This window comes from Episyrphus balteatus, chromosome 4 (assembly GCF_945859705.1).
Source record: "Episyrphus balteatus chromosome 4, idEpiBalt1.1, whole genome shotgun sequence".
Lineage (NCBI taxonomy): Eukaryota > Metazoa > Arthropoda > Insecta > Diptera > Syrphidae > Episyrphus > Episyrphus balteatus.
Window position 1 is genome coordinate 63,670,203 of NC_079137.1, and position 25,534 is coordinate 63,695,736.

The 25,534-nt window shown below is 27.3% G+C and overlaps 1 protein-coding gene and 1 non-coding gene across 4 annotated transcripts in view; one reads left to right on the forward strand and one right to left on the reverse strand.

Moving 5' to 3' along the window:
- Positions 1-25,534, reverse strand: part of LOC129918643 (uncharacterized) — a 104,766-nt gene that overhangs the window by 63,249 nt on the left and 15,983 nt on the right. The window contains exon 2 of one of the 3 annotated variants that reach the window (XM_055999268.1): positions 19,459-19,516. The exons of the other annotated variants lie outside the window; for them this stretch is intronic. Within the exon in view, the coding sequence (XP_055855243.1) occupies positions 19,489-19,516 (28 nt within the window). The 3' untranslated portion in view covers positions 19,459-19,488. The remainder of the gene's footprint in view (positions 1-19,458; positions 19,517-25,534) is intronic. 3 annotated transcript variants of the gene reach the window in all.
- On the forward strand, positions 19,183-19,255 carry Trnar-acg (transfer RNA arginine (anticodon ACG)). Its single transcript has one exon. It is a non-coding gene; the product is annotated as a tRNA-Arg (tRNA).

Below are 25,534 nucleotides of genomic sequence, written 5' to 3' on the forward strand. Positions count from 1 at the left end.
AGATTTTACTCTACGAACCGTAGTGAACTCTTCGTTATTCATCTTTACAATTATATTAGTTTATTTCTATTAATAGTTTCATCGAATAAAACTTTTTTTTTAACTTGAAGCAAATTTACTTACGTTATACATGGAGACAAATAAGCAACTTAGAATCAAGATGATACTCCTCTAAAATCCAATCCTCTTAAATTAATAAGATTTCTAATAAAAATAAGTAAAATTTGTTTAAACATTTTTAAAATCAAAGTGAACTTCATTTTAATAAGAATTTTCTTTTTAAGAAAATTTAAGTGTAGATACCTGCTAAGATTGAAATGATTTTTCATTAATTTTATGTAGTTATTAAAATTAAAAGATTAAACAAACTTTAAATTTTTTTTTGGCATAAATTTTGCACCGTAGATGATTGTTTTAAGACGACTGTCTTTCTGACAAAAAAGCATGCAAAAATCCAATTGATTTAATACAAATTCTAAATGTTTTTAGCATGTCTTTTTTCAACAAAAGTAGGAATTGTTGTTTTCTATAAATGCAACAACGTGATTTGTGGTATTTTTTTCTGTTATTTAAAATAGTTATTGACTGTTTTGTGCAAAACTTGAATAAAATTAAATTAAATCAAAGCCTATTTCACGATGAAGTCACTTTTTTCATATAAAATCCATTTATTACATGTAAGCTCTTTATAACTATAAGGTTCTATGTTGAACATAGAACCTTTTTCAAATTTGTTTACCAACTTTTTCATAAAAAAGTTCTATGTCATTTTTAAAAAATGCTCATAGAATCCTTTTTTCTGGTGAAATTAATGTTTTTTTCATGGTTTTATGATTTTTTTAGGGTCCTTTATAAGATTGCATCAATACTTTACTGCTATGTAACTATTTTATCCGAAAACCAGCCTTAAAAAACTTTGAGATCGATTTTCTCAAAACTAAGGTGAGTTGACATACAACCCTATAATTCTCAGCCAGCGATATAACCCGCAACCACAAAATCTAGATCATTCAACTAAGACAACAAATTATACAATGGGAAAAATGGAAAAAAGAGAGTTTGAAGTTTCCAAAAACTTTTTAAGTGCGTGGTACGTGAAAAACTGAAAAATTATTTCGGTGAAATTCCTTGCGAACACGAATACGAAAATACAGTCAAAACAAAACAGCTAAAAAGTTCCAAGAACCAAAATAAATGTTCAATTTATTCAAAAATTTGGTACTTGCAAAACCGAACTTTCTTTGAAGCAATTTTTTTAAGATTTAGTCCTTAACTACATTGGCCACTTTTTCCAAAAGTAGGTACATGAGTGAACAAAAAAGGGTTAAAAAAAAAAAGTATTCAAATTGTCCTTTAAACCATAACAAAAGCTTTCTGCATAATAATTTTTAGTTTTGCAACTTGAAAAACTACCAAAAAAAAGGTTTGACAATTTTCACTTTTGTACTTTTTCACTTTAATATAAAAATAAATTCGACATACCTACATTAAATTTAAAATTTTTGTGGAGACTTTTTCCAGATAACACGGTGCGACACTGAAAATACACCCAAAAAATTACATAGTGTAGGCTGTTCGTATGGTCGAATAATGCATAAAAATATTTTTGTTATATTTTTGGAAGGGTTGGGGTTGAAATTCTGTATGTTGTTTTGTATTCAAAATACTGTATGCCAAAATACTGTATGTCTAAATTCTGTATGTGCAAAATGCTGTACGAACAAAATTCTGAAAGTCAAAATTCTGTATAGCAAAGTTCCGGTTGGTCAAAATACTGTATTTCAAAATTCTGTACATCAAAATTCTGTATATCAAAATTCTGTAAAAATGCTGCAAAAAATATCGTTTTGATAATGTAAAAAAGTGCTCGCGCACTTTTTTACATTATCAAAACGATATTTTTTACAGAATTTTGAAATACAGATATAGGTATTTAAAAGAGGGTTTACTATGAATTTCTAAGAGATCAACTTAATATAGAGGCAAGCTTCTAATGCTGATTAATCTAGGTACTTTATTAGGAGCTACGGAAAAAGAGAGAGAAAACAAAACTACACTTATTTAAAAAAAAAACAATCTGAATTAAACCACGTTGCATACCTAAAACGGATTGAAAAAAAAATTAAATTTACATATATTGATTTTGACATTTTTTTTTTTGTAAAATGTATTTTGTATGTTTAAGAAAAGTTTGATTTTTGAAATGATTTACTTTTTTACTTTAATAATTATGTTTGTATAAAATTATAACTTTACTGTCAATAATTATATTTAAAGCTACTTTTTAGTGTTTTTTTTATTAAAGGAAAGTTCTTTAAAAATACTGTATTGAAAATACAGTATTTTGCCGTACAGAATTTTACAAAACAGAATTTTGCCAGTCAGTATTTTGTTCATACAGTATTTTGACGTACAGAATTTTGTATTTACATCAGTATAATGACGTACAGAATTATGGTCTTACAGTATTTTGACCCTACAGAATTTTATCGTACAGAATTTTGACAAGCAGAATTATGACCCGCTCCCTTTTTGGAACCCTCCATTTTTTTTTTATTTACAAAAAACCATTTTTACAGACTTTACGATGTAATCTTTCAATATCTCAGTCATTTTTTTTAACAATTCTCAATATGTTATATGTTTTTGGAAAGAAGATTTATAGACCTTTTGAATGATGTATATAAGTCTATTGTTTAAACAAACTAAGTGTAGGTTTTTATCCCATAAATCTTGAAAAAGTGATTTTTTTTCTCAATTTTTTCAACTTTACCCAATTTTTTTTTTTTTTTCAAAATAAAACAAACAAAAAAATAAAGTTAGGTTATATTCTGGAAAAATATTTATTTAGGCACAAATTGGTGTATTGTTTTGTTAAATTTGACCAAAACTGCGGAATCTATGCCTATCTAACCTAAAAATAATATTCCCCAAGTTTCAAGTCTCTAACTTCATTCTAACCCGTGCCGCCAAGCGGTTGAAGTTTCTTATGGGAATAACATGGGGTTTTTTGGACCTAGTTCGATCAATTTTATATTCCAGCCAAACCATTTGTTCAAAAAATTTAAAATTAAAAAGACTCAAACCTTATAAGTGTAGCTATCATGTGACCGTTTTTCAAATTTTTAATTGTAATAATTTTAGAGATTTAGCTTGGTAAAGAAAATCATTTTTTTGAGACTTTTTCAAAAATCGCTTTTTACACATTTGATGCCAAAAAATTAAAAAAAACATAAATTTGAATACAAAAAAAAAAAATTAAATATTGAAGATTAAAATGATCGACTCACGAATGTTTTTATTATACATACATATATACTGTATAGCTAAAGTGCACAATACATTTTTTTGAATTTAAAATAAATAAAAAAAAGACATAAAAATGCAGGTAATCTTAAAGTTGCTAAAATATTTTGTTTTGATAAAGCACCAAAGACCAAACCATCTTTTTACTATAATTACTTAAAAATTAAAACATTTCGAGTTGTTTTTAATTTTCAAATATAGTTTTTGAAACTTTTGTCCTTAACATCAATAAAATTAAAATCTAAAACAAAATTTTGAAAATAAAACTATCAGGTAATCCGTTTTCAAATAAATTATTTTTCGACAAGAAATGCACATAATTAGTTAAATCAATTAATTAATACAATTTTAAATTTGAAAAAATTGCTTGGTTAAGTAGTTAAGGTTTGGTATGGTTTAAAGTTATTAAGGTACAATAAAATTATTTGAAATCAATTAATCGCTCAGGTACTTTTTTTTTGTAACAGTAGCTTAAATATTAGAGGATTTTTTTTAACAAATGCTGTACAGATCTCAAAAACATCTGACATTTTGTAAAAAAACATTCCTTGTCAGAAATTCTTTTATTTCTAATAATAAGATAAAAATCTAAAAGCATTAAAATAATATAGAGTCCATTTACTAAAAATATCCACAAGTAACTTTATATTCCTTAGAGAATTTATATATCACACTAACTTCCATTATCTTTTAATTGAAAAAAAGAATCTCATATAAAGATTTGTATCTCCTTCTATCAATCTTTCATCTGACTTAGTAAATCTTCTTGTATTGTTAATGTATACTCGTACTCGTATATCCTCCCCAAAATATAACCGTATCCGAATACTTTATACCGGGACCCGCATGTCCCATCTAATTACTCATCACTAAATAAAACAATTTTATTTTTTTTTTCTTGTTCCAGTCCTTCATCTTCTCTCTTTAAAAAGATAACAAGCATTTTTAATTACTGCCTCTTATTGCGACTCCCTTTATACATAAAAGTATAACCCAAAAACTACCACGAATTCATGATACCCAACCAAATTATAATGAACAAGAACATTCTTATAAGCCGCCCGCAGCTGTTTTCTTTGATGATGATGATGATGATGATGATGATTAAGGTCTCTCAGAAAAAAGAAATTTTGAGAACCAAAATGAATTACACTACTGTGCAAATAGTAATTGATTAAGAAAATTAAAATTTTTTAAACCGAATGTTTACATCGAAAAAGTTGGCCCTAACAAAATTTTTTTAAAAATTTCCCATACGAATAAGTGTTGTCCATGATTGTGCTTTTTCGTCAGAGGTCGGAATTTCCTTAAAAAAAATACTATGAACAAAATGGAAACGATTGGAATGAAGGAAAAAAATCAGTAACTTAAAAATTTTGACATTACATTCCACAACTTCTTTTCTTAGTTGAGGTTGCTTGTTTGACAAATTTCAAATTCTTCTAGACTTCTCTTGTCATTGACTATGTTTCCCTTTCGATTCCAATAATCAGAAAATGAAAATTTGGGCCGTTGTTAAGTGTGGAATGTATTCAAATATATTTATTTATACGACCATGTATTCACTGTTTTTTGGATAGTAATTCTTTGTGGAACGTATTAATTTCATATTTTGTCATAAAATTTGAGTATTGGACTTGAATTAAAAATGAATACGTTCCACAACTATTCCAATTCACATCAGAAAGCAATGTGGAACGTATCCATTTTTCATTTCATGGAAGGTTGGCCGGTAAATCAATTCGAATTTCAAAATATATTTTTTTTGAAAACGAAATCCGCACATCACTGTAATGGTAATGTACCTTTGCCCCTTCCCACGAAAAAATGCATCACATCACTCAAAGGACTTCTTCACTCACAAAACTGAGGGTTGTGTTTATTTTTTTTTGTATTTTCATTTATTTTTACAAAAGTAATTCCAATTTCTCAACACTTCCGTGCTCTTCTTACTCTTCTGCCATCATCACGAGTTTAGTTGAAAGATTGCCGGTTAAATTACAAAATTTTTCCCCGAAAACAAAATGAAACGAAAACCGAAAAAAAATGTAGGTAAATTCCACTATTTTGAATGAATTCTTCGAATCTTTTCGTGCGTTTCAACGCTATTCACGCTTAAATTACAATTTGGGGTTCAAAGTAAGTCTCTTTCTCTGTTATTCTATTTCTGGACTCTCGTCGAATTTATTATTGATCCTTTGAGATTCATCAGTGCAGAACACTGAAACGTGCCAAAGCGTAAATTGCATTTCGAAGAACCGCTAACCGGGACGGAAGCCCGGTCAAGTCATACCATTCCAGGCGAATCGTATATCGTCTGTCTGTTTCGTTCATGCCCATTTCTTGTTCCAGATTTTTTGTTAATTTAATTTTATTCTTTCCGCAAGTACAATTCTTGCTTTCTGTGATGATGATCATGATGGTGGTCAAAATTATTGTATCTAATTGTTGTGGAACATAAGACCTTTCTTTATGTTATACCTACTCATTTTATATCTACAGGTCTTAATTTAGTTGGTTTGGTTTTATTGTGTATCTTTTAGACCATGAATCCCATTGTCTTGGGTCTTTTCTGGGTTGGGTTCATTTTTTTTGCTAATTGTGTTTTTCTGTTCAAGTTGGTAGTGTTGTTGTTGTCGTTTGGGTTTAATGTTATAAGAGTGGATTTGTCACGCATTGAAGCGCGTGTTAAGGCTTCTGTGGGAAATCTTATATACACTCATTGCTTTGACGCTTGGAGTGTAAATTGACACGAGAGCAGTCAACCGAATTTTATTTGGCTATGCTTCTTTGTCGTGCAGTTATTTTTTTTCGTTTTTTCGTGATTTATTATTTGTGTTTTTTCAAAATAAAATAAGCAAAGCAAATTGGAACAGCCACACAATGGTCACGAAAGTTAAGAACTCTTGGAGGTTTTTTTTTATAAATGGACATCAGATATATAGGTACCCCTTTCCTTCATTTGACACTGTGATTTTTTTAAACTGGAAATGCAAAAACTACGTATAGTAAATTTTTTTTTGTTAATTGGCGCCCAATGTGAGATTTTAAAAATGTTTAAAATATTTCAAAAAATTATATTTTAATTTTGTTGGTTAAGCTGATTTGGTAACGTTTTGTAGAAATAAAACTTAAGATATAAGAATAAAATCAGTTCTCTTCTCTTGGATGGCGCCCAACGTGATTTTTTAAATTTTTTTGAAACAAGTTTTGCTTTAGAAAATAATTTCTGGTTTCAGTATTTGGTACGAAACGGTTTTGAGTAAATAAAAAAATTTCTTTTTTTTTTTAATTTGAAAACTTTGAAATTTGTTTTTTATTTGCCGATTAATGTTTACTACCTATTTATTGAAGCCGATATTTTCGGATCAAAGCCCCGAAACAAGTGTTGGTTTGCTGATATAAGATCACAATGAACAGGCCTTTGCATTTAGCTATAAAAAATACAAATTTATTTTTTTAAGATTTTCGAAAATTATCCAAGGGATACCCCTTGTCTAAAAATTCTGAATTTTCAAACATTTTCTCCAAATCCATCGAATGAGACATCAAAAGAAAGGACTTTTTAGACTCTATTCATAACTGAAAACCAAAAGCTTGTAAGAGTTCGGGTTGCTGAATTTTTTGCAATCGAAATTTTTTACCCACCTTTCCAAAAAAAAGGAGGTATTCAATTCGACTGCATTTTTTTGTTTTGTTTTTTTTTTTTGTTTGTTACCTCATAACTTTGGACTGAGTGAACCAATTTTTATAATTCTTTTTGTATTGGAAAGCTGGTGGCTGCCATGTGTTCTGGCCATATGAACTACATATTAGAAAAACCATAAACCCAGTTTTAGCCATCGAAGTCGGTTTTGTTTTTTGATAAAAATGATTATTGTTTTTTTTTTTCATTCGGAAGCAGATATTTTCGGATCAAAGTCCCGAAACAAGTTTTGGTTTATTTATATTTTACAAATACTTTCTTATTCACTAGTTTAAAAAATACATCTGAAAGTAAAGAAATTGAAATGTCAAAAATAAATCCAAATCCATAATATTCATTATCACACAGAGAAATAAAATGCACGACTGGGTAGCACGAACTTTCTCTTAGAGTTCAAGAAAAGAAAAAAAAAAAAAAACAAAAAAAAAATTAATTTTTCAAAAAAATAAAACAATATCTGAAATCAAATCGCCCCACAAAACAAGTATGCAGTTTTATTTGATATATTAAGGTGCATTTTTAGAAAAAAATTTTCAAAATCGTTAGAGCCGTTTTTTAAAAAACTAATTTTGTATAAATAATTTTTTGGAAAAAAAGTTTTAAAATAAAATTGGTATGCCATTTTGTAGAAATAACTAATCAACATCTAAAAACAAAATTTCAAAAAAATTCAATGTCCCGTTTTCGAAAATTTGATTTAAAAAAAAAAAAAATTTCAAATTATTTTTTTCAAAATTTTATTTTTGGCTTATATTTAAATTATATAAATGCTTTTTCACAAAAAGTTTTGTTGAAATCGAATTAGCAGTTTCGGAGATAATCGAATTTAAAAAAATGGGTTCTATGGCAGGTACCGTTAATAATGATTTTCAAAAAAAAAATTTTTCATTAGAAGATAGACCTTGTATTAAAACTAACATTTGAATTTTTTAAACAAAATCGTTGGAGCCGTTTTTGAGCAATTTCAACTTTACTAAAATCGTTATATGACAAGTACCGTTATTTTTGGTCCAAAAAAATTAATTCCAAAAATCCCTCTGGAGAGTCGCCAAATAACGCTACATACCAAATTTGAAGTCAATCAGTCCATCCGTTTAGGTTGTAGCTCCTTATACAGACAGACAGACAGACAGACAGACAGACGGACTTCCGGGACCCACTTTTTTGGCATTCTCTACCATCGTAATGTCATGGAAAAATGTTATCTCAACTTTCATTTTTAAATATTTTTTAACTATTTTCATAGTTAAAATCGGGATAACTATTTTGTATTTGTATTTATTTTTGACATTTGACAATTTTACATCCAGATCTATTTTTTAAACTAGTAAATAATACGGCCGTTAGTATAAATAACTTTTTAAGTTTCTATTGCCGACCTGGAATTGGTAAGGCTACACATTAGGTATGTAAGGAAAAATTTTTATTTTTTATGTACAAGAAACTTTTAAATGGGTCTAACGATTATAAAAAAAAATCAATAAATTATTTTTTATGCAAAAAAATGTATGGCATACCTCTTTGGGAGCTCAAAAAGATGTTTTTCTAATTTTAAAAATAAGTTTTAATTATTTTTTTTTAAATTTTAATTAAATTTAATTAATTTACGAATTTTTGAATAGTTCTAACATTTTAAGAAACTTTAAACATTAGATCACCATTCTTGCATTTTATTATACCTACTGGTGTACCAGAGATGCAGTATTTTCGTATTTCAGTCAGTTAAGTTGACATCGTAATTAATATTCTTAACGTATTTATTAGCAAGGGTAGAAATCTTTAAAATTAATGATCTTAGGCCTAATTTATTCACTCCCAATTATATTTAAAGTCACAATTAAAAATGAAAAGTCTGTCAAATCACATATAAATTGCGACTTTAAATTTAATGGAGTGTGAATAATAGCCTGTTTTCACTAGAGCCCAAATGAGATAATTTCGCAAATTAAGTCAGTTCAAATTCAAATTTTTTTTTTTTTTCTGTACGATTTGACATTAGAACTATTGCTGGAAAACTTCAAATTTGTGTTCATAACCTCAAAAAAAAAAAAAAAAACATAAAGTTAGACCTTAATAAAATTAAACCAGAGCTTTATTATGTTTTTCAAAATATCAAAACTCCTATGCTTGGAAATTTTTTAGGCTGAATGAATTAACTGATAAGATAACTCATAAGGCTTGAATTAATTAACTTCATACTTATTCACCCTTCTTAATTGATTTTCGCTGTTAATTTCTTTTCTAGCATAAAAGCAAATTAACTTTATAAAGTAGTCCTAAGAGCATCCACTATTAACAAAACGAGAAATTGAAATATAAAGGCCCTAAAATGCATCCCTTTGGGACTCCATGGAAGAGATTTTTATTACTCAATTCACGACTTCTGGAATCTCAAAATCTTGTATATCTAATGTTATTAAATAATAAATAAGTGTTACCCTCTTCTAATAGGAATAGGAAACATTAACAAACCTTTTAAAAGATTTTATATTTCAAACTCAACTAATTTCAAAACCTTTAACAATCAGAAACTTAAAAAATACTAAAATTCAATATACCTCCGCTGAAACCAAAGTAATTCTCTTTTTTGCTAATAAGCCTTTTTGAAAGACAGGCAAAGTGACAAGGTGTCAGAGTTCCCAGCAAAAAAAAAATGAAACACAGGTGGTAAATGAATTCAAGGAGAACAGTAAGAAAAAGTAAAACGTCAAAGTGCAGATAATTTACAATTAGAGTTGAAAAAAAAAAAAAATGAAAAAGAACTCACTAACTTTTCTGATAGATTAGCTTTTCGCATAAATTTTGAATGAAGTTTAAGAAAAAAGAAAGGGATGATTGAACTTTAGGGAGAATAAAGTAAAAGAAATCGTGAGGGATAAATTCTTAAAAAAAAAAAAAATATAAAAAGAAATCTAAAATTTGTGAATTTATTTCATCTCTTCTTTTGTTCTTTTTGCTTGTTTAAAGATTAATAAGTTTTTTGCCCTTATACATCCAAGTACAACCAAAATTTATTTTTCGCACCCCTCAATGAACTTTGGTCTGCACTTTATCATCAAACCCCTTTTTGAAAATCTAGAAAAAGTCACACCAGTTAAAGCACAAAATTGTGTTGTAGGTATATTCAAAAGACGAAGACGTTTGTATTGATTTTCGAAAAACATAAATGACTTAAAATATAATTTCAAAATTGACACTTTGAAAGATGGAAATAAAGAATTCTTTCAATCTGTATCTTCTCTGGATATCAATCTTAAAAAAAAACGACGAAAAACAACAACAAAGAAGAACTTGCGCATTAAAAAATCTCAGCAAACCAGATGTTTTGCCAGGAGGAAATAAAAATCTCACAGAATGTCAGACATGTTGATGTCGAAAAGAAGAAAAAAAGTAATAATAAAATCAAAAAAGAATCTCAAGCTGGAAAAGATACAAAATTCCCACAATTCTTCCATCATTGGGAGGTACAATGTCGATGAATCCATCGTCATCGTCTTCATCGTCATTCGCAATGAAATTGAAACAGAAATCTTGAAAAGAAAGACCAAAGCTATTTGAACATGCACGTGATGGCTTGAAATTGTTATTACATACATTTTTCTCCTTTTTTTTTATTAGACGAGTGTTTCGGTAAAGTTTTGATGTGTCAAAGTCGACTTTTTGTACTTCGTCTGGTCACTCAAATCCAATGACGTGCATTACTAAAAGCAATCAAAATCATCAAAACCAAAAGTCACACAAAAACACAGCAGAGTGGGCAATACCTATAGAATTTAGAGAAAGAGCTGCTCTGGGCTAGAAGGTTGATCCTCTTTAACTATTATATTGAATCGACATGGTTATAGCTATTACGCCAACCATCATCACAATCATCATCATCAACTACCATCATCATGGTCGTCATCATCATGAATCTTGATAGTTCTTTTCTCTTTTTGTATAGGTACTTTCCGACACAACGACAAACCTTAGTATTTTTAGTACCTCTTCTATACTTTCAGTATGCTGGGATGGTGGTATATATAATATGTAGAATGTAGATACTTTTTGATGTAAGAACAAAAAAACAACTACAATTTTCGGTAGAAGTTCGAGGGAGGCAAATAACATTCTATTCTAGTGAAATTCATAATTTAATTCCCACAAAAAGAACAACAGCAATATAATAGATAGCAAAGAGCTGATGCTGAAGAGCAGTGAGTTCAATGTTCACAAAGTGGAAAAATGGCGTTTGGGGTTGCCGCATAAGTAGTTTCCAGTTTTACATGTTTGTTTAAAAACCTAAGATTTAAAAATCCAGAATCAATCTGCTTTATGTTCAAAGTTAAGTGGGGTACTACAAGGCTGTATTTTGAGGTCTATATACCTACCATTTTTTATTGGGATTAAGTTATGTTCTTTGACGTGAAGTATTTTAAAAAAATATTTTTTGTTCACGAACATGAATAATGTTTAAGTCTATTTTGACGGAAGTGCCATTAAACCCGAGATAACAATCAGACATGACATGACTGTAATCTGTGTCTCTTTATATCGAGTTACAGCCCAAATGACTGAAGTGATTTGGTGCAAATTTGGTAGTTAAAAGTTTTGGTTGATACCCTGGTGAAAAAATTGAAATTTTCTATTCTTCCAAAATTAAAGGTACCTGCCATATGACCAAAAAAGTAAAGCTCCTTTTTCTCAAAACCGTCTCTAACCATTTATTTAAAAAAAATCTGTGGACCTTGAAAAATAAAGTCCTATCTTTAAAAGAAGAAAAAAAAAAAAAAAAATTATTTACTATTAATATTATTAGTACCTTTGATTTAACCGTTAACTGGATTTCTGGTTTTCTCCTATAAATGACTGGATCCAAAGATTTTTACAATAAATAAGAGCGCAGCATTAAAATTTTCAAAAAAAAAAAAAAATATATTTTTGGATATTTTTAAAATATATCAACTTTTTTTTTAATTATTTTTTTTTAAGGGGCGATGATTTTTTGAAATATTATATTAATGCATAAAATAAATATTTCTTGACTCTAACATTCAATTTTTTGTTTTTAAAAACGCATATTTATAAAATAGTTATAATATTTATAAAAAAATAAATGGCATACCTACTGTTTTTCAAGGCCAATCAGTTCAAGTTGTTGCTTTTTCAATTTTTAAACAGAGTTTTAATATTTTTTCAAAATTTCTTTTACAAAATGATTTTTTTTTTATTTAAATTTTCACTTGGAAAAGGTAAGGATTTGAAGGCATATCTACATACAATATTAGCAAAGTCGAATCTTCGATTTCTTTGTATCTAATTCGACGTTTTTTAAATGAATATTTTTATATGTCAAAACTTTTTTTTAAATATTGCTATAATTTTTTAAACAAAAAAAATATGATAACGAAGAAAAAAATAACAAAAATAATAAAAAATTATTAAAATTATTTTTATTTTAAGTGGAGTGATTGAATATAATTCAATATAAGTTCAAGTGACAGATCTAACTGATGAGCCCACTGTCGTACCTGGGCGAAACGCTTTATAAAATTTTTGGAGTTGAGGTCACTTGAACTTATATCAAAAAAAATATGTTTGTACTTAATTTTGAATGATTTTCCTACAGATTTTCATTCATTTTACCAAAAAAAAAACATAGAGAATAGATACATTTTTTTTGAGGTCAAAACCATAAGAAGTATTAAAATTGTAAATTTTTATATTTTTGTATTCCTATTTTCAAGACCACCTTTTTTTGGAAAATTAATACCTGCAATTCTTCATTTGCAAAGTGACAATTTGTTTTGTGGTTCCCTTTTTTTCAAGTTTTACTAATAATAAGCTTTTGGCTTTCACAGATTCAACTATCTCAACTCGAAAAAGTGTTATCACAGCAGCACACGAAAACTTTTTATGATTTGAACGTTAAAGTAAGTTAATTCTGAAAATGTCCAATTCAAGTAATTATACGTCTAATAATTTCAATTTGCGAGCTCTTAAAAATACCTCTCTTAACTTCTTCTATGTATCACAAAAAATTTTACTTGCGGAACTTATTTTGTTTTACTTGACACTGGTATGATCTCGAGGTTATCAGAACTAATTTTTTTTAGTTATATTTTTTTTTAATATCTTAAAAGAATAGAAATATAGTTGCTATGCCATTAAAGTATGTACATTATTATTTAAAAAAAAATCACTAGCTAAAATAACATTGAACACTAATTTTTGTTTGTAAATTTAAATAGACACTTTAAATTAAAAAATCATTTTTATAGACAACATTTTCAAACATTTACTTTACCAATTTTCGAATGAGCAAATTTTCAAAATTATGTTTTAAAAATACTTATATTAGAGATAATGAACAGCATTTTCTTAAAATATATTAAGTTGTTAAAAAAATGTATTATAAGTATTGAACAAACAAAAATATTTAGATCAGCTTTTCAGTAAATTTGTTTTTTCTTACCAGCATAATCATCCCCTATTGCCTATTGGATGACTATAGCTTTATTGAAACAGCTTGGTGGATATCAAAATTTCGGAGGCTATTATGCATATGTTTTTATAATAACGCTTATATTTGTTTTCAAATTTCTAACTTAACTTAAAAGATAAAGTTTGAACCTCAACTCTTTTGTTTTTCACAAGATAAATTAGTTGTATTGAATTTTCACCGCGAAAAATAATTAAATTTTTTAATTTTTTTAATAATTCTAAATTTTGTAGACTTATTTAAATATCGAATTTTAAAAATTAATTTTATTAATTATATTTGTCAAATATTTAAATATTTTCGTTCATTTTTTTAAGGAACTTAAATTTTAAAGTTCCATTTAAGTTGAATGTGTCTAAAAAAATTTTAAAAATATAAAAATGTTTTTAGAAGTATTTTATTTTATTCTTATAGAAACTTTTAATATTAAAAAAAAAATAAATAAATAAGCAAAATGTACAAAAGGTTTTTTGTTAAAATAAATTGTGAAATTCTAAAAATAAAATGAATCCCACATAATAGTAATACGCACTTATTTATTTCTACTTCTATTGTTCACATAAGTAGCCAAAAGAATGAAACAAATAAACAAACAAATAAACGAAGTAACACAAAAAAAAAACCCAACGGCAACCATAACATTAAATCTCCAAACAAAGCCATCATCAGAAAGGGGTTTTTCGGTTGGTTTTTGGTTTGGCGGGCTTTTTATTTGTTGTATATATTTTGTTTTTATCTTTGTTCACTTACTGTACGTTCTGTGTTTTTTCTATTCTTTTTATTCTTATTGGAATATGTATCCGAGTTCTTGAGTGAGTATATCTTTTGTTTGAATACAATTTTAAAATCAAGTTCTTAGTATATGAAAATGTCTGTGAATGAGCTCTTTGATGCGATGCACGTTTTTTTTCCCTCAAGAGTACTCTCCATCATCTCTATGGCGGTATTGAGGGGGGCTATAAGTAAACAGCAGCGAAGGTAGTTAAAGTATACACCATTTTTGTATAGATGCGGTGTATATGGTTGCAAGCAACCATCTACCGTTGCAATTGAAGTTAATCACTTTATATGTAATTAAATTGAGAAATAAATGCTCTTTTCGTTTGAGTGAGTGTAGACTATGTAGAGTTTTTTTTAATAAAAAAAGGAGACTTCTTAAAAAATACAGTTTTTAAAAATAATTCAAAAAAATATTTACTTTTGAAAAAATAAAAATCAAAGTGAATTTATGTAGGAAGGTATGAGTCCTTACATCTTTTATATTCAAACGAAGAGTAAGTGATGATCATGATGGGTTGATGGTTTTGGTTTTGTTTGAAAAAGACCATAACAAGAAAGTTGATGATGATGATGGTTATGGTGCCCTAAGGTATACAAGTTGAGTTTGTCCATTCAGAGTTTTCAGATTTGTATACCAGAGATTGTCCTTGGCAAAAAAACGGAGTCAAAAGGATAAATGCAACGGAAAAAGAACTTATTTAAAATAACACAGTAAAAGGTAGTTGTGGAGTTTCAATTCATGAATAAGTTATCAAATGAGTGTCTCGTTTCCTTCGTCAGAGTTGGAGTTGTTGCCGTTGTCTTTGTCGTTTTGTGGTTGTTTTAAACAATGCAATGGTTTGAAATTTTTGGATTTCAAAAGAATTATTTCTACTAATGTCCCACTCTCTTTCAGTCATTGTCTGCAAGGATTTTTAGTTTTATTTTCTTCAATTTGTCTGGTTTGTATATTTATGACGGTAGTTTTTGTATCCGTAACTAGATTAAGGTTTAAGTGCTTTTATGTGGTGAAAGAAGAAAAAATTATTTTTTGAAATTTATTCTGCTTCAAAAGTAATTAATGTATTTTTTGTTTCGTTAAGTTCATAGACAATGGGCTGAATGGGAACACGTAATATTAAAATCATAAATAATATGCTTTTGCAAACTTAAAATTTGTCAGTAAAAATTTTTACCTTCACTACAAAGATTAGTTTTTTTTTGTTTTTAAATTAAAGGTTTGAAACAGTGAACAATGATTTTGTACTTAAAGTTAGGTAGGTTCTCGAAATTTAAATGTTTTTTCAATTTCTGACTTTCTCGTTTCTCGTAAATGACTTATCTAACCGATTTGAAGGAAAAGAAACAGAAGTGTTTGAAATGCCGTAGGTATTGTAAAAACTGGATTTCCTTCAAATTTTAAATGGAATTCTAAAAAATTTGAAATTGTTTTTTAATCTATCTATAATTTTGGAAAATTTTCTTTGATAAAAAAAGTTTTTTTTTTTTTTAATCAGTAGGTATCTCATGGTTCCGTTTATATTTTTTTTTTTTTTTAGATACATTTTTTAATATTGTATGTATCTGAGTAGATAATTACATATTATGTAATTAAAAAACAAAAAAAAAATGCAAAGAATGCATTTTTATAAATGAAAGAGTTTTTTCTTTATTTTATCTTTTAATTAAATTTAACAATTTTGTATATAGGTAAGTTTTAAAAAATTAAGCAACTTTAACTAAAAAGCAAGTTCTTGTGATGTTTTTTTTTTGTTTTGCGATCTGATTGTTAAAAAAAGGAATAATTTAAAAATATCTCAGCTATCTCCAAGTTTTTGAGATACAGATTTTTCAGAACAAAAACTTACGAGTCAAATTATTTTTAATATTATTAAATAATCAATGAGAATGAATGAATGAATATTTTATTTTTAAAAACTGATCCAAAAACAATTTGTTATGTATATAAAGAAAAATATCGAAAGAAAAAAATTTCGGAAAAAAAAAATAAATTCGAAAATTTTTTTTCGACTTATTTTAAATTTTTGTGTTGGACACTGATATAATGAATAATTATACAAAATGTTCCCACATAGATTTTCATAAAATCAAAATTCATTGATTAATTAAACTATTTAACTTTGCAAAGAATAGAAAGGAATTTTTCTACTGTCACAGATGTGGACAAACAACTATTTTTAGACTATTTAATTTTTTTATTCAAATTCCTTCATTAAGTATACAAAGCGTTCGTAGCTTCTGTGATAAAAAACGAATTAATATAAAAATGATTTTCTCTATACGCAAAAAAAGTTATAAAAATTTGTAAATGTCTTGATTGGGATAGATTTTTGTCACTTTTGTCATCAAAAATTAATTTTTGGTTTATTATTAGGTAATTTTTCGATATTATATTTTATTTTTAAATGATCTTATTTTCAATTAAAGAAAAATGATGAGAATAATTTATTTGAGTTTTGAAAATTTTAAAAATCACATTTTTTTTTTTTTTGGTTTAAACTTTTACTTTAAGATGGTAAAGAAAAACATAACTGCTATTAATAAAAATGCTGTCAAACACGGAATATCCAATATTTTTTATACATTTAAATACATTTTTAATATACTTTTTAGTATACATTTTTTAATATTTTTTAATTCCACATCATACAAACTTCTAAGAATTATAATGATGGTGAGAAAAATTGGGAAACATCATTAGATACGAAGATATATGTTTTTACTTTGACATCGGTTTTAGACACATGCCAGACACATAAACCAGAACAGTTTATTTTTAATTAATATATTAAAATAATATTTATTTCCAAACCCAACAATATATTTTTTTAAGAAAATCGGTTGAAAATTGGCTGAAAAATTTTATTTTTAAATAATTTGAACCTATTAAAAAAAATGGTTGAATTTGATTCAAAATAACCACCAAATCGTTAGTTCAACGAAACTCAAATGTTCAAACTCTTGACTAAAAATCGGGTTGGGTTCGGTATCCCGCTTTTTATATTCCCGTTTTTTTTTTAAATCCCGCTTTTAAAATCGCGTTTTTCATTATCCCGCTTTTTATAATCCCGCTTTTTAAAATCCCGATTTTTATAATCCCGTTTTTTATTATCCCGATTATGAAAGCAAAACTAGTTGTTTTATTGTTAAAAATCGCGTGATTTTTTAAAATAAAACAACTAGTTTAGCTTGCAATATCGGGATACTAAAACAAATTAAAAAATGACAGATTGTTCTAAACGCATTTTATTAAAACCTTTAACAAAAAATATAATATATAAAAAAAAATGAAAAAGTAAGGAATGTGATACTAAAAATAAATCAATTAACAAACTAATATTTACTTTAAAGTTTCAGAAGAACAATCAAATCGTGATAATCCCATAGATTAATAATAACATAAAATGATCACAACATCTTAAATTAAGTACACACTACATAATCAAAAGAAATTTTATTTAAATATATTTCAACTTATATTTGGATGCACTTCAACAATTTTGATATTTAAATAAATGAAATTTCTTTTAATTGTGAACTTAATTTAAGGCTTTAATCATTTTATGTTTTTATAAAAGAAATACCGTTTTCATAATGTGTTGAAGGTACATATTGTGTGGGCTTTACAACGAAAAAAATCAGTTTTACTAATTTTTTGTCTATTTCTCATGATTTTTTTTATTTGTGAATTAAGCATGTATTTTGTAAAAAAAATCGGGATTTGATGATATTTTAAAATGCGGGATTTAAAAAAGCGGTATTTTAGTAAACGGGATTCCGATACGCTCCCCTAAAAATCGTTTAAAATTTATTTCTTGACAAGTTTCAATACTTTAAATTTAGCTTTGACTCGCGTTCATTGCTTCTAAAGTTATATTAGACTGCATGTCGAAACTGCCAAAAAATAAAAAAAATCTAATTTACCCATACTCCAATATCATCAGGTTCTTATGAGTAGTCTGGTTTTAAACATATTTTTAACTTATTTAAATTTTTTTGGGATTATTATATCGAGATAAAGTATTTTAATTATTGTCCGTATAAAAAAATAATAAAAAATTATGCATCTAGAGGGCGCTATAGTCATTTTAATGCAACGTCACATAGCCTATAATCAGCTTATAAGTGTGACGCTTCCAACGACACCTTATATGTCAACTTACAATAAGTAATATTGGTCAACCACAAGGAAAAAAAAAACTTAATGGGAATTTTCTAAATAATACCCAAAATCAACCTTAAAATTTATAATTATAAAGAAATCTTCTCAATAGTGTACAGTAAAACAATTTCTTAGCATATATCTGCAAGGCTCCATCGGAAAAAAACCAAAATTGCTAGGTACATCCCTTTTTGATCCTTTCAGCTTATCTTCAAGTCTGAATTATTTGTTTAGGTTTGTAGGTAGCTATAACCCTTTGAACCCTAAGTAAACTTATCAAACATTTGCCTCTTGAAGCTTTTAGATGAAAATTCTTAAGATACATAAATATAGGTACAAACATTCTCATTACAATGGCACAATAAGGCAAGGGTGTATGACCTTCAAGTAAATAACTCACAAAATTTAAACAACCCCATTTTTGTAATACATATTTCAAAAATGATTAATATTTGTTTAACAATGTAAATAAAAACAATGTTACTACAAATACACAAAAACATTTTTTTTTTTTGTTATGTACTTTAATTTTCATGTCAATAAAAAAAATAAAATCAATTTTCTCGAATGTTTTTCTATTTAATCTAATTTACTACCTTACGCAATGCCACTACACAATTTGATAATAAAGATTGATTATTTCTCTAATTCTCTAAAACAACAACAAAATATCAAACAAAAATAAATGACTCAACATTCTCTACTCATGGTAATTTTATAGAACATTGAACAACACGTTTGCCAACTGGACCTGTGGCGCAATGGATAACGCGTCTGACTACGGATCAGAAGATTCCAGGTTCGACTCCTGGCAGGTTCGCAAGAAAAATTCTTTTTTTTTTTAATTTTTTTCTACTGAACAAAAATTATTTAAATAATGTATATTTTTTTATTTGGCAACACGAATTTTAAGCAAATTTATTTATTTTTTAAACTATTTTTTTTTACTGTTTTTATTTCTAACTAAAATATTATGCTTTTCTACTCGCACTAACTTATTTTAAGTTTTTTTTTTTTACTTACAATGAGAATATTCAAATTTGGCTTTCGAAATTAGTGCTGCCAAACAGAATATAAGTAGCTAAAAATAAATAAAAAAAAAGATAAATTCTTTAACTTTTTTTTGTTCTTTTTTTGTTTTATAAAAAAATAAGTAGATTTTTTTTTTGTTTAAAAGATTTATAATTGGGTGAAATGGAGTGAGAATATATGAATGAGTGCGAGTATATTTTTATAATTAGAGTGACAAGCAGACATAAAAGAATTTAAAAAATGTGTGTATTTTTAATTTTTTTTTGTGTCTGATTTATTTTTGGAATAATATATACTTATTTATTTAATGAAATTTCTAAATTTAACAAAAAAAAAAAAATGAAAGAATGCTGTTGAAAGTGAATTTAGCAACATAAAACTATTATGAAAATTAATGGCTTTTTGACAGTTTTGTTAACAGGAATTATTTGAAAGGAATAAATTTAATTAATTAAATTTTGTGGAATTTTTGTTTTTATGCAAAAAAAAAAAACTTTGAAATGATATTTTTAATATGTCATGCTTATTGGACAAAAAAATAAAGTTAATTATATTTTATGAGTTAAGTTAAATAATAATTGTTTGGTTTTTGGTAGGATATTTTTTTTTTGCATGAGAAAATAACTTATGTCTATACTTGAAACATTGCCTACGTGCTGGTGAAAAGATGTCTGAATTATGAAAAAATATACATAGACTTTTTTTGGTGGCGGAAACACCTAGACAAGAGTAAAAACACGTATGTTCATCTGTTCCCTCATAACTTCTAAACTACTTGTCATAATTTGATGAATGAGGTATCGTTGGAAGCACCTTAATTTTATGATGGTCACTATATGCTTAAATATCAATATACTAGCCGACCCAGCCCTCGAAATTCGAGTGCCAATTTCTTTATTTTTTTTTTTATTTGCAACAATTTTGAACACAATAATACCAAAATAGTTTCTTTATTTTTTATAGTATTTGTTGTTGTTTTCTTACGATTAACTACACTTTTTACACAGGAATATATAATATACCTACTTTTTGATATATTTTAAGCCTGATTTAGATATTGTTGAACTTCGTTTTAACTACGCTCAACTACGTAAAAAAAGTATCGAAAAAGAAAATGCAAAGTGTAATCTCCTTAAGGGCATTGTGTTTGCACCTTGCATTTCAATTCAATTCAACCTGTTTCATGATCCATTCGTTCAAATTCCATCCTTCAATCATTCAACCTGAACCAACTTCACTCAAATTTGTCATTCACACCATTGTATATTATATTATATTTAGAAATATATATACAATGATTCACACCATTTTTTTTTTTCATTTAGCTTGTAGGAACATGAAAACAGACCGAGTTCTTTTTGCGATTGTGTATGTGTCCTTTGACAACAATTTTAACACGTACGTCAATCTGAAATCAAAACAACTTCTGCGAAATAAAACCAGAGATTCCTTTGATCAATAATTTTGTTTATTTTCTTCGGTAATATAAATTCAATTAAATCAAAATCAATAGGAAATTGCAGATATTATTAAGATCTGAGTGAAGATGAAGTAGAAAGTTAATTATTTTGGCCGTATGCTGTCGTTTTACAGAGACAAAATATCCTGAAGACAATCACGGGAAGAAAAGTCACAGTAAATTGACTTTTTCACAATAACTATGCCAGGAAAAAATATATTTTGATCGCAAATTGTTTTTTTTTTTTTATTTATTTTATATTTTTCCGCAATATAAAAACGATATTCAATTAGAATTTACTCTTTATTTGAAGTTGGTGTTCTCAAATTAACAATACGAAGAAAACTTTCAGCTTGACGTTTGAGAAATTTCAAATCTTCCAGGAAAATTTTAATGAATGCGTTCAGACACTTAATAATGATTAAAGATATGTTCACACTTATTAAAGGTGCGTTCATGTGTAGATCTTCATAATATACAGTAGTAAAAAGGTAATCCGTGGTACTATGTGGTGAGAAGCGACATTTTTTAATCAAACAAATCAATTCTTAAGGCATTACCACGACAACTGCGTCGCACAACAACGTTTTTTTTTATGTTAAAACCATAACTACAATGACCTAAAAAGTGAAAAAGTGGGAAATTTACAAAATTAAATTTTTTTTTTTATTTCTTTATAGCAATATTTGTTTTTTTTTTTTATTTTTGGAAAAAACTACCAAACATTTTTTTTGAAACCAAAAAATAAGCTTTTTGCATCATTATTTTTTATTTTGTCGTCGTAAAAACTGTCATAAAATGAGTTTGAATCTATCACTTTTTGACTTTTTGCAAAAAGGTGTAGTTATACTTTTAAAGCATTGAAGCTTAACTACAATGACCTAAAAAGTGAAAAAGTGGGAAATTTACAAAAGTAAAAAAAATTTATTTCTTTTCAAGCTCCATTTGTTTTTGGAAAAAAACTACAAAAATTGTTTTTCAAACCAAAAAATAAGCTTTCTGCATCATTATTTTTAATTTTTTGGTCGAAAAAACTATCACCAAATGAGTTTGAAAATGTTGACTTATTGACTTTTTGCATTAAGTGGCTTTTAACTACATTGGCTCAAAAAGTGAAAAAGTACAAAAGTGACAATTTTCAAACGCATTTTTGTATGGTTCTTCGGGCTAGAAAATTAAAACAAAAAATGCGAAAACCATATTTTTTTTGTATAAAAACAATTTGTTAAAGGCATAACTACAATGGCCTAAAAAGTGAAAAAGTGGGAAATTTACAAAATTAAAAAATTTTAATTTCTTTCTAGCGCTATTTTTTTTTAGAAAAAAACTACAAAAATTGTTTTTTTAAACCAAAAAAATAAGCTTTCTGCATCAATATTTTTAATTTTGTGATGGGAAAAACTGTCACAAAATGAGTTTGAAAATGTTCACTTTTTGACTTTTTACAAAAAGTGGCCGTTGTAGTTATACCTTAACTCTTTTTTACAAAATTTTCATATTCATTTTTTGACAGTTTTTCTTACCTTAAAATCAAAAATAATGATGCAAAAAGCTTATTTTTTGCTTTAATAAACAAAAACAAATAGCGCTAGAAAGAAATAAAAAAAATTTAATTTTGTAAATTTCCCTTTTTTTCACTTTTTAGGTCATTGTAGATAAGGAACAAAAAAGACGTTTTTGTTAGTTTTCCCTGAACCTCATAAGAAAAACGCTTTGCCATGCGGCGATAAAATATTAGTGCCTTTTATGCAAAAATGTAAACGTCTAAAAGTGAAAACTTGGTAATATGGTAAAGGAACTGTCAAAGTCAGCTATTACATGAAGCCTCAAGAGGCTTGACTCTTTTTTCGAAAAAAAAAAAAAAAGTTCTGACCTGGGGTTGCGACTAAGTTTTTCATATATTTTTTGGGTCGCTGAAACCGAATCTGGAGTCCGTTTTGCCTCATCACGTCAGGTTTTCGAGATAACCTAAAAAAATGTCACAAAAACAAAAAATTTTTTTCTCTGATCTGGATATGCGAATATGTAAATCATATAGTTTTTGGATTACTGAATCCAGATTTGAAGTCAATTTTGACCTATCACGTCAGGTTTCTGAGATATCCTCAAAAAATGTCAAAACCAAAAAAACTAAATTTCTTATTTGGGGTTGCGTCTAAGTTTTTCATATAGTTTTTGGGTTGCTAAAACCGAATTTGAACTCTATTTTTCCGTATCATGTCAGGTTTTTGAGATATCCTCAAAAAATGTCAGATAAGAACTTTTTTTTGAGTTTAGACATTTTTTGAGGATATTTCAAAAACCTGACGTGATTCGCCAAAATAGACTTCGGATTCGGTTTCAGCGACCCAAAAACTATATGAAAAATTTAGTCGCAACCCCAGGTAAAAACTTTTGTTTTTTTGGTTTTGACATTTTTTTGAGGATATCCCAGAAACCTGACGTGATAGGGCGAAATTGACTTCGAATCTGGATTCAGTGATCCAAAAACTATATGATTAACATATTCGCACATCCAGATCAGAGAAACAAATTTTTTGTTTTCGTGACATTTTATGGGGTTATCTCGAAAACCTGACGTGATGGAGCAAAACGGAATTCGGATTCGATTTCAGCGACCCAAAAACTATATGAAAAATTAAGTCGCAATCCCAGGTCAGAACTTTTATATTTTTTTGTGTGGCTGCCCTACTAACAATTTTGCTTCTATAATGCTTTAAAGAAGCAACAATTGCATCTGTAAAGCTTTATAGAACCAAAATTATTTGTCGGGTGTGTAATCATTCTGTGAGGCGCGTACTATTACACGATGCCTCTTGAGTCAAGGACTCAAATTTGACATTTATCTTTTGAATTAAAATTTGTTGTTGTTGTATTGCACCAAGAAGCAAAAAGAAATGTGAGGGAATGTTGAAAAAAGAAAAAGTGGAAAAAGAAACGTCAAAAAAAGAGTCTCGGACTCACGACCCACAACTCTCCGGTCGGATAATTTTTTCTTTCATCTTTTTTCTCTTTTGCACTCATTATGTTTAAAAAGAGTCGCGCCTCTTGAGGCTTCATGTAATTGCTGACAAATTCTTATGTTCTTTCAAGAGAGAAAAGGACGAAAATAGATTTCATTGGTATCAAAAGTGTTTACAAAAGTAATAGACTTGATTTTAATAGAATTCGATTTTAACAAAAAAATTCATGGTAATAAAACAAACATCTTACTTTCTAAACTTAGATAACTAAAACAATGAAAGTTAACCATAGTTTACGTGCGATCTTAAAACAACGCACCAATGTGAACCCACCTTAATGTTTTTTGATTTTCGCTGAATGCTTTCATTCATTCATTCATTCAGTCATGAATGACATTTCATTCCAGTCGATTGGAAATTTTCCAATAGAATTCCAGTTGTTTTTGTTTTGTTTTTGTTTTTGTTTTTTTTTTTTTTATTTTGTATCGAATTTTAATTTGTTTAATTTCGTTATTTCGGTTAATAAAAAGTAAAAAAAAATGTGATTCTGCACATCTACGCGTCATTCTCTTTCGTTCCGTGTATAATTTATGCCCCTTCGGTTTTTGAGGGCCCGGTAATTTGTACCACAAAAACTATGCTCGCCGTTTAATTATATGATTCAATTTATTGTAGTTTAAAGGGCCTAAAATTTGGGGTTCAAGCGGCTGATATGAAAATTGCAACGTCGCACAGTGGTTCCCTTCTATGGAGGAAGTGGAAAAAACCTATAAAAACTGAACGGGTGGACCGATTTGATTGAAATTTGGTATATAAATTAAATAAACGAATTGTCATCGTGATCTAAAACTTGTGCGTCGTACTTTAAAATTACTCATTTTTTCAAAAGTTGTATTGATTAATACGAGTATATTCATTATTTTTGTTTCCTTTTCTTGTTTTTTTGTGATGTGAATTTCTTTTATGCTTTTAAAACTTAATTAAAACTGAATACAAAGAAGGTTTTGAGAAAGCAAATAACTAAAAAGTTTCAGAATTATTATAGCACCTTACTACTTACTAGTACTAGTAGTTGGGCTAGTACCCAAAAAATTGTGATTTTTTTTAATGATTTTCGATAGGCTGTATCTCAGTAAAAAATGATCGTATCATGACAAAACAAAAAGCATGTGAAAGCTACTTTCGTCTAGTTATAGGATTTAAAAACTAAATATTTTATTTCTAATGGTAAAATAACTAGATCTGGAATTATTCAAATACCAAAATTTTCCAAATTTGTTTTGTTTTACTTTTCTCTAAAAAAAAGTGGGAACATTTTTTGCGAAAAAATGATTATCATTTTCAGAAAGGCAATTTATTTGGCTTTAAAATTCTTTTTGTTTCAAACTTCTACGTTTTTTTTTAGACTGCAAACCAAAAACCATAGTTTTGACTTTGATTATCAATATCTCAACAACGGATCACCTTACAGAGAATTTAAGGATACATTTGAAAACTTCATTTAATTCTCTACAAATAAATTAAGTTTACTCTGTTAAAAAAATGTTTTCTTACATTTGAGATCATTTTAGAAAAGCTATCAAAATAGCTTTGCTCATAGATTATGAGCAAAATTAAATTCGTTTGAGTTTATTTCAACATTTTA